Source organism: Medicago sativa, chromosome 4 (genome assembly GCF_051527215.1).
Source record: "Medicago sativa cultivar Bolivia chromosome 4, Bolivia_mono, whole genome shotgun sequence".
NCBI lineage: Eukaryota > Viridiplantae > Streptophyta > Magnoliopsida > Fabales > Fabaceae > Medicago > Medicago sativa.
In genome coordinates this window covers 83,715,894-83,726,506 of record NC_140752.1, presented here as the reverse complement: position 1 = coordinate 83,726,506, position 10,613 = coordinate 83,715,894, and the positions used below count along the sequence as shown (strand labels likewise).

The 10,613-nt window shown below is 35.3% G+C and overlaps 1 protein-coding gene across 1 annotated transcript; it reads left to right on the top strand.

The window, feature by feature from the left end:
• The first annotated feature begins 2,195 nt into the window (after positions 1 to 2,195).
• LOC146932867 (uncharacterized) lies at positions 2,196 to 4,544 on the top strand. Its single transcript, XM_085707789.1, has 4 exons — positions 2,196 to 2,251; positions 2,763 to 3,443; positions 3,788 to 4,091; positions 4,194 to 4,544. Exons 1-4 carry the CDS (start codon positions 2,196 to 2,198, stop codon positions 4,542 to 4,544), a joined length of 1,392 nt encoding a protein of 463 aa, XP_085563915.1.
• Positions 4,545 to 10,613: the final 6,069 nt, after the last annotated feature.

The window sequence follows — 10,613 nt, the reverse complement described above, 5'->3', positions numbered from 1 at the left end:
GATGGTGATATTCCATGTATAGTTATGATTTTTATGGTTGTTATAGTTGTAATATATTTTAGGCTAAAGTGCAACTTTGGCCCCCTATCTTTCAAAAAGTTGCGATTTTGGCCCCTTAAGTTTGAAAACTACAATTTTGGTCCCCTATGTTTTAGCCCCTTTGCATATTTGGTCCTTTTGGTCAATTTTGACCGGTCAACGCCCATGTGGCATGCCACGTGGGGTAATTATTAAATTAAAAATAAATAAAAAATTATTTTTTAATTAAATAAATGAAAAATCTAATTAAAAACATTTAAAAAAATTTCATTATTTTTCATTTTATTATATTATTTTATTTTTTAATCATTTTTTATTTTTATTAATTTTTCCAGAATTTTTAAATTTTTCCAGTATTTTTTCATTTTTATTAATTTTTCAATTTTCCAGAATTTTTTTATAATTTTTTTCAATTTTTTTATTAATTTTTCATTTTTCCAGATTTTTTTTAATATTTTCAGAATTTTTTTCAATTTTTTTTATTAATTTTTTAATTTTCCTGATTTTTTAAATGATTTTAATTAGATTTTTCATTTATTTAATTAAAAAATGATTTTTTATTTATTTTTAATTTAATAATTTCCCACGTGGCATGCCACATGGGCGTTGACCGGTCAAAATTGGTCAAAAGGACCAAATATGCAAAGGGGCTAAATCTTAGGGGGACCAAAATTGTAGTTTTCATACTTAGGGGGCCAAAATCGTAACTTTTTGAAAGATAGGGGGCCAAAGTTGCACTTTAGCCTATATTTTAAATATGAAACAGACTTATACATTTTTTTTCATCAATTTTCCATAAACCCTTTATAAGTCAAACTAATATATAAACGAAGTTGAACTTCATAAGATCAAAATGCATGTACGTAGAATTGATTTTAAATATCGAAATTATTGATTAAACATTTTTATCCCTTTGTAATGCATTCAAAAATACGGGAGGCAACATGATATATTATATTGTATAAAGAATTTAATATGAGATAAGAAGTTAATTTCTTGCGTTAATATTCGCATTTTATATTGCATTTCCATGTACACCTATAGTTTTTTTTTAGATATTTAATACTTATAATGAATTCCTTTTTCTTTTTATATTGGGTATAACAAACTATATATATACTTATAATTAATCCTCTCTCCCGTGCGTTGCACGGGTGTAATCACTAGTTAATGAAACAATACTGAGTTCTTCTCCTCTTCATCATCTTCTAGCATTGACAAGGGTAATACAAATTCAGCTCACCCATAGTTCCTAAAAAAATCAATTTTCATGTTTTATATGCTCCAAAGAAGAACGTGTGTGTTGGCAACACAAACACAGATGAAAATGAACCAGAGTTCATTTATATAATAAAAATGTCCTTTTATGTAATTTTAAATCTATCAGCTATTGAACCGCTAATTTTACCAAACACTTCAACTAGCTTATCAGTCATCAGTCATCAGCTAGCTTATCAGCTAAAAGCTATCAGCTACCTTATCAGCTAAAAGCTATCAGCTAGCTTATCAGCTATCCGCTATTTTTACCAAACAGAGCCGTACTACCCATAGATATGAGGGATAATCACGACAAAAGAACTATTGCTTAACATCATAGGACGCTTATGGACGATGGTGATGAGTGTGCATGTTTTGTGTGTGCATGATATTTGAATATAATAAGTTATATCTTTGGGTTCGTTCGAACCGTAAATGTCTAAAGAGGAATGCTATGGTCAAACTCTCAAACACACTCCCTCAACCACACTCTCTCTATCTGGGCCACATCATCCTCTTTTTAAACATTTTATTCGGCTACCGGGTTGTTCAAGTAACTTTTGTTTTTATTTTTTATTTTATTTTGGGTTTTAATGCACCTCCTTGTTACCCATTACCAAGCCACCAACACAAGATACTGCCAACAATTCTCAACCACAACCATCGAACTCCATCAAGCATTTTCCAGTAACCATCGTCATCAACCTATCCATCTCAAATACTCACCCCTCCTTAAATTGCAACTTTCATTCAATTTTTGTTGTTGGTACTGTTTTTTAGTTTTTTCTTTCTTCCTTTTTTTTAATGGTATTTCAATTTAACACTGAAGATTTTGTGTTACACAAAACTTGTGATGATTGAAGTTTCTGTAATGTCATGACCCATCACTCATAACAACCATGGCGAGTCAACCTCCATGGCCGATGTCTTCTTTGCCTCGCCGACATCATCTGATGTGTGTCAACAAACCTTTGTGTCTCTCACGAGCAACATGCCCGACGATAGAAAACATTGAATCCGGTAGTGCGAGGCAAAGATACCATTGGTGGCGGTGGCATTACAGTAGGCAGTGCACCAGTAGATGAAAAAAAAACACAAAGTGGACCAAGTATTAATGTTTCTAAAACATTTTGTACTATGTAAAAGTGTGACAAAAATCATACAATAAAATAAGAAAAGAAAAATTCTGAACTTGTTAAGACGGTCGACAAGTAATTAGTTAACAAAAGTTGAGAACGTGGCAGCCCATATGGGCGTGTGTTCAAAAGAGTTTGCCTGAGCGTTTGTTTTTAGCATCTCTCATGTCTAAATTATCAGAGATTTGGTGTCATATAATGGAATTTGAAGTTATTTGGTGTAATTTTGTGTATTGTAGTCAATTTCCATAATAGGGAATTGTTAAATTAAATAGTTGGTGTATTTTTTTATCACTTTTAAGTTAGGGTGTAATGTGTGGTTATTGGAAGTGTGGTCTCAGATTCCCAGTCAGCTTTTGTTAAGGGGAAGCAGATTTTAGATGGTATTTTGGTGGCGAATGAGGCGGTTGACGACGCGCGTTGCCTTGATAAGGAAATGTTGCTCTTTAAGGTTGATTTTGAAAAAGCTTACGACTCGGTTGACGTAAAATACCTGGAGGCAGTAATGGTTCAAATGAACTTCCCGACATTGTGGAGGAAGTGGATGTCAGAATGTGTCGGTACGGCCACAACTTCGGTGTTGGTTAATGGTTGTCCCACTGATGAGTTTCCCATCAAGAGAGGTCTTCGACAGGGTGACCCTTTGTCTCCGTTTCTTTTTCTGCTGGCTGCTAAAGGTTTTCATGTTCTAATGTCATCGTTAGTGGAGGCAGGACTGTTTCACGGTTATCATGTGGGCCGAGGTACTGAACTTTGTCTTTCTCATTTACAATTTGCTAACGACACTTTGATTATTGGCAAAAAATGTTGGGCGAATGTGCGGTATATACGGGCTGTGCTATTGATTTTCGAACATATGTCTGGTCTTAAGGTGAATTTCCAAAAAAAATTATTGACTGGAGTGAATGTATCTGATTCTTGGTTGAATGAGGCATCTCTTTTGTTGAATTGTCGAGTTGGGACTCTTCCCTTTGTGTATTTGGGCCTTCCTATCGGAGGGGATCCTCGTAGGTTGGATTTTTGGAAACCGATTATGAACAGCATTATCTCTAGATTGTCGAACTGGAAAAGAAAATTTCTCTCGTTTGGTGGTCGTCTGATTCTCCTAAAATCTGTCATGTCATCGCTTCCGGTTTACTTTCTCTCCTTCTTCAAGGCCCCCACAGGTATAATTTCTTCTATCGAATCTTTATTTAAATTTTTTTTTTGGGATGTGAGGATTATAGAAAAATTACGTGGGTTGATTGGGACTCTGTTTGTTTACCGAGGGAGGAGGGAGGTTTAGGTGTCAGAAGATTAAGAGAATTTAATATTGCTTTGTTAGGAAAGTGGTGTTGACGTATGTTGGTTGATAGGGAGGGTTTATGGTACCGGGTCTTAAAGGCTAGGTACGGGGAGGAGGGTGGGCGGTTGAAGGAAGGGGGTCGGGAGAGTTCGGTGTGGTGGCGGATGATGTCTGGCATTCGCCAGGGAGTCGGTATAGGTATGGGGGACTGGTTTGGTGATAATGTGCGCAGGGTGGTAGGCAGAGGTGATAGCACATTTTTTTGGATTGATAACTGGGTGGGAGGAGTGCCTTTAAGGGTGCAATTCCCACGCTTATTTGACTTAGCCGTTGACAAGTGGGTGACGGTGAAGGAGATGGAAAGTAGGGGGTGGGTGGATGGTGGTGTTGCCTAGGAGTGGAGGAGGCGCCTTCTGGCTTGGGAGGAGGAGTCCGTTACAGATTGTTCTTTCTTGCTGCATGATATTGTTTTGCAGGACACTATTTCGGACAGATGGCGGTGGCTTCTTGATCCTGTTGCTGGTTACTCCGTAAAGGGGGCATATCAGTACACTACAACACCCGTTAACGCTCTTGATCGGGGTAGGTTCGATGTTGTGTGGCAAAGGCAAGTTCCTCTTAAGGTCGTTGTGTTTACTTGGAGGCTCCTTCGTGATCGACTGCCAACTCGAGATAACCTTCTTCGTAGGGGAATTATTCATCTGGATGGCACTTCTTGCATTGGGGGTGCGGATCTGCTGAGACTGCGGAGCATCTTCTACTTCGATGTGACATCTTCAGTTCTGTGTGGCACTATGTATATCAGTGGGTGGGCATTTCTTTTATAGCTTCAGCTACAGTTGGTGATCACCTTCAGCATTTCGGTCAGTTGGCAGGTTTATCAACGGTTACTCATTCTTTTCTGACAGTAATTTGGCATGTTTGTGTCTGGGTTATATGGAAGGAAAGAAATAACAGGATTTTTCAGCATAAGTTACTGACATCTGATCGTTTAGTAGACAGGGTCAAGTATATGTCTTTTATTTGGCTAAAGGCCAATATGCCCAGCTTGGCCTTCAGTTATAACGACTGGGGGCGACATCCTTTATTGTGTATGGGTGTACTGATGTAGCTTTTTGTTTGCTTTCTTCTGTTGTTCGTTTTTGCTTTTGAATTCAAACTGTAACTTGTGTTGTGTTGGGTGTTCTCTTTTGCACATCTTGTGCGAGATGAACTACCTTTGGTAATTTAATATATTCCATTTTAGCTTGTTAAAAAAAAGTTATGGTGTAATGTTGAATTATGAACGATGATGTATTGTTGTTGAGCTACGTGCAATTTAAATGTTGGAGAAATTAATGGTTGTTGAATTGTTTGTGTATTTAGTGTGTAGACAAGCCATTTTGTGTCACAGTTTTGCATTCCACTTATGACCTGGATTTTTCTATGGAACTTATTCATAACTACCGTTCTTGTAAACAGTGGTTAATTTTCATTATAGGGAATAATTTTTAACTCTCGTTCAATAGTAAACAATATTTAATTATCACTGGAGGTGTTTTTTATAATTCGATGTGTGTGTGAGCAATTACTATATGCCAAAGAAAAACATTCTAATCGAAATTGAGATCGTTTTCTAGTCAAATAACAAGGAACACTACTCTTTTCACTTTCCAATTTTTTTTTTCAATTGTCGCTGTCCGAGGACACTCTCTTGTCGTTCGGCTCTCTAATGATAATTAAGTGCCATTTGGTTCCACCTCTTTTTAAATTGGTTTAACTGATTTAAAAAGTAAACAATGGTTAATTATCGTGAGCGGTAGTTAACTGTCGTTGGAGGTAAAAATATAATTTTGGAATGGAGGAGAGAAATATCAGAAGTCTAAAAGCAATTTTCAATAACAAGTTCAAAGAGTGGTATGTCCGGCCCATAGGGGAACTATACCTGAAAAATTGTTGTATACACCTTTGATAAGACTGAAAAACACCAATAAATTACTCAAATGCCCCATTGGAAGTTAACTGCCGAATTATGTAACCGGCGGCAGTTAACTGTCGAGGAAAACTTCGGCAGTTAACTGCCAATGATCTGTTATAAGAACAGACATAGGAGTTTCCAAAACTCCATTGTTGCGGTTTTGGGTTGCATAGGTGCGATTTTTGACAAGGTTAAGCCATTCCAAGCCAATTTCAAGCACAAAAACAAGTAAGTTTTTTGAATCCTATTGCATTGTTGTTTTGTGATTGAATTGTTAGTTTTTTTTTTTGTTAAATTTCGATTATAGAGGTTTTATTGATTTTATGATTTTATGATAGTTTAGGTTTAAGTTTTGTCAATTTGTTGTAGAATTGTTAGGTTTAGGTTTTGATTTTATGATAGTTTAGGTATAGGTTAGAATTGTTAGAATTGCTTAGGTTTAAGTTTAAGTTTTGATGAATTGTTAGAATTGTTATATAAGTTTTATTGAATTGTTAGGTTTATGTTTTGATGAATTGTTGTAGAATTGTTTAGGTTTGAGTTTAGGTTTAGGTGTAGGTTTTGATGATAGTTTAGGTTTAGTTTTAGGTTTTGATTTTATGATTTTATGGCATTGTTGTTTAGTTTATGTTTTGATCACCGATCTCTCTATGTAGATATGTCTCAAAATCAGAATCAGAATCAGGTTCAGTTGAACAAAAAGGAGGGGGACGACAAGAAGAAAGCAAAATCGCCTTTGACATGACACATAATCGAATGTGATGGTTCCGTAAAAAAGAAGAGTTCGAAGGTGCCGGTGTACAATCAGTCCAGGCTGAGGAGGAGCGGGAGGACATGCTATTTTGGTCCTCAACCAAAAGAAGGTGCCCTAGGGACTGCCGAGGACAACCCAATTGAGATAAGTGACGAGGGAGATGATTAAATAATGTAATGGCTTGTAATAATCTTGAATAATGTTGGAACATTTTGGAACATTTTGTTATTGAATAATTATGTTATTGAATAATCTTAAATAAACTTGAAGCAAAATTGTGTATTGATTAAATTTGAAGCGAACTTGCGCATTGATTAAATTAGAAGCGAAATCGCGTATTGAATAATTTTGATTGAAGTAGCGTATTGAATAATTTCGATTAAAGCTGAATATTGAATAATATCGAATAAAGGTTACATTACATTACATAAAGCTCCTAAATATGTCATATCATTACATTACATTCGAGTAGAGCCTTCCAACTACAACAATTGCATTACCTCTGAAATGAGGTAAATTCAAACTTGCTAAACAGCAGCTCTCAAGCATTCATCTGACATCTCTATTGTTCCATTCAAAATATTAAATTATTGTTAGGTTTGGCTTAAATGATGGTATTCAAGTGTCAAAAGAATGAGGTGCATTCCTTGACAAGAATTTAATTTTTTGAAAGGAACAATAGGAATGTCGGGTGAATGCTTGAGAACTGCCGTTTAACAAGTTTGAATAACCCAATTTCAGAGTAACACAATTGTTGTAGTTGGAAGGTACCCCTACCTAATCACGATCTTATGGCGAAATCAGACTGTTGATAATATCTTCAGTTGATCTCAGCAACGTTACACGCATATCGATCCACTGGACATGTTGTGCTCCCAAAACATGCTTCTCACGTTTTCGTCGTTCGTTAATTCCACCCAACTGAATGATATTTGTAACGCCCACTTTGATATTTAATTATTTTTATTAAGTTAGAGTCTATTTATGTGATTTATTTAAATATATGAGGTGTTAGTATTTTATTATGTGGCATTATTCTATTATTTATTAGAATATGAGAATTATTAGTGTAAGTAGAATTGGAGGTTAGAATAGAAAGAAGAATAAGTTATTGGGCCTAAATAGGAAGAGTGATTAGTATTATAAATACGGAAGCTTAGGTTAGAGAGAGTTTTTACGTTAAACCGCTTTTTGGAAAAGAGGAGAACTAGGAGAGAAGAGAAGACAAAGAGAAGAGAGAAGAGATTGCATCGATTGTTAAGGTAAGGGTGAGACTAACATTCAGTATTATTAAGTCTGTAATTCTAATAATTAGATTTAACATGTTGTAGGTTGAGTTTGTGAGAATTTGAGAATTAGGGTTTAAGAATTGTATTAGGTTGTTAATAGATTTGAGAATCCTTTGAATTTGCATACAGTAGGTTGATGAATAATTAGTGTTTTAATGATAGGGTAATCATAGGGTAATGATTAGGGTCAAGTTTGGAGAGTATTGGATCGAAAATGGAGTCGAAAAGATTTCCCCAAGGCGAAATCGCAGCTGAACTGCGATTTTGCTGTCAGTGTGCAAAACGCGTTTTTATTGTCTCAGTTTGACAAGTTTAAGTTCCGAACTGGGTTTAGGTGTAAACATGAAAGTTGTAGGTATGGATGTTAGTTTTCTAATGTCGTTGGTCTGGTGTCAAAATGATTTATAGAACTTGAGTTATGGTCAAATTACTGCACGTAGGTCACATTGAATTTTTATGGACTTTCTGCACAACTTTTTCTAATTTAAAACGAAAACTGGTATTGATCGGTACAGAATTGGCCTTTGGTGTAAACATGATAGTTTTAGATAATTTTGTTAGCTTTCCAGTGACTTTGGTTTGACGTGAAAATGACTTTTAGTTTCTGAGTTATGATGAAAATACTCCAAGGAGATCTTAGCAAAATTGTTCGGTGACAGCATTCTCTGTTTCATGTTTTTGCGTCTGTTTCACGTGTTTCTGTTCTGAATTAGTCTTTGGTATAAACATGAAAATTGTTGATAATTGTGATATCTTTCCAGTAGCTTTGGTTTGGCATGAAAATATGTTGTGGATAATTTATTATGTTTTTACAAAGATGCATAATGAATTGTTGATGTTTAAATACGATGTTATATGATGAATTGTTGATGTTTGAATACGATGTTATATGATGAATTGTTGATGTTTAAGCATGATGTTATATGACGTTGTTTATGATTGACGAATATGAAATTATGATGTGAAGTCATTGTCGTTGTCGTTACCACGGTTGTCGTCAATGTCTTCAAAGTTGTAAGTTGTTTGTCGATGTCGTTGAAGTTGTTAAGTCGTCAAGTTGTTATGAAGTCGTCAAGTTGTTAAGACGTTATGTTGTCAAGATGTTAAGATGTTAAGAAGTTATAAGATGTTCATGATGTTTCTAAGATGTAAGATGTTGAGTCCATGCATACTCATTTAAAGATGAGGGCTCATGCCCTGGAGTTTTTGCTCAACCAAAGACGAGGGCTCATGCCCTAGGAGCTTTTGCTCAACGACGACGAGGGCTTATGCCCTAGGAGTATATTTATGCTCAACGGCGATGAGGGCTTAAGCCCTAGAATGGTACCACATGCATTTGCATTGTCAAGACGTTTTAAGATGAAAGAGTTGCATAGTCGAGTCAAGATGATTTAAGACGAAATAGTTGCATAGTCGAGTCAAGATGATTTAAGACGAAAGAGTTGCATAGTCGAGTCAAGTCGTTAAGTTGTGATGTTTGATGAAGTATCTAATGATGAATTATGATTAAGATGATATATGATGTTATGATATATGATGATATATGAGGTTATGATATACGATGATATATGATGTTATGATTAAGATGATATATGATGTTTATGTTTATGATTAAGATGATATGTGATGTTTATGATTATTATGATGATGATATATGATGATGCTTATGACTAATGTTTGATGATATATGAAGATGTTCATGATTATTATGTCGATGATATGTGATGATGTTTGTGATATTATTGATGACATGTGATGATGTTTATGACTAATGTAGGGAGAGTAATGATACTGGTTAATGAAGTTTAAGATGTTAGATATAATTGTTGAATTATATGCTTAATATTATTTTTTTGTAAATCTCACCCCTTCTGCTTGAAAATGTTGCTCTTCGTATGGGTAACTTGCAGGTAATCAAGATTAGGCGTGGTCGTGAGTGGACTCCTCACAAGTGTGTCTTTAGGTGCTCTGATACGTAACAGGATGGGAGTTTTGACATTGTTTTCTATTCCTTAAGTATTGTTTTATGAGATTTTTAATGAAGTTGTTGGATTGAACTGATTACGATGTTTTAGACTATTTATGAGACTTTTATGATGAGGCCTTATATGCCAAAGACTATTTTTGGGTGTTGAATAATTCCGCTGCAAGATATTAAGTACTTTGTTGATTGAATATTTGAAGGATAAATTATTATTTATTCATTTATGATTTTTATGAAATGTGACATTCCGTTTACGATGAATTACTCTGATTTTATTAAGAAATTTTTATGTTGGGAAAACGGGGTGTTACAATATTCTCCCTTCGTCAAGCGTTGGACGTTTATACCGAATGCATTCCACCCTCATTGAGTCTCCGGGGTTGACTCCTTGGTTGAATTCATTTAGTTGCTCCTTTAGACCTCTTAACGTGACACCAAGGCACCGAACCTTCAACCTTTGAGGTTCTCCACCGTTGAATTATGCATGAACTTCGAACATATCGGCCATTGTTTCAGATCTACATAATAAGAAATTAAAAACAATCAAAGAAAAACTCATTCAAACATTTCATCAAACACTTGATGTGCAAATTATACATAAACCCTAAAAATCATAAAAATGACAGTTATGATAACTGAACACAACATTTCATACACAAAAAAGACACCATAGTATAAAATACAAAATACGTATAATTTGTTTTTTATTTTCTTTTCTCTTTCTCTTTTCTCTTACTCCCATCCATGTTGTTTCCTGTCCCTCTCATCTCCCGCCCACCCAGCAGCAGCAACCAACCACCGATTCCTCTCTCCGACACCGGCATCGGCACCGCCACCACCACCATCCTCCGACATTCTTCTTTATCAGATCCATCTCTCACCGACAGCCACCAATGTCATCACTGTCTCTCT

Coding starts and splice junctions, on each gene's coding strand:
- LOC146932867 (XM_085707789.1), top strand. CDS start 2,196: ATGGCGAGTCAACCTCCATGGCCGATGTCTTCTTTGCCTCGCCGACAT. Junction 2,252..2,762: donor CCTCGCCGACATCATCTGAT/GTGTGTCAACAA, acceptor GGTTATTGGAAG/TGTGGTCTCAGATTCCCAGT. Junction 3,444..3,787: donor ATCGGAGGGGATCCTCGTAG/GTTGGATTTTTG, acceptor GTTGGTTGATAG/GGAGGGTTTATGGTACCGGG.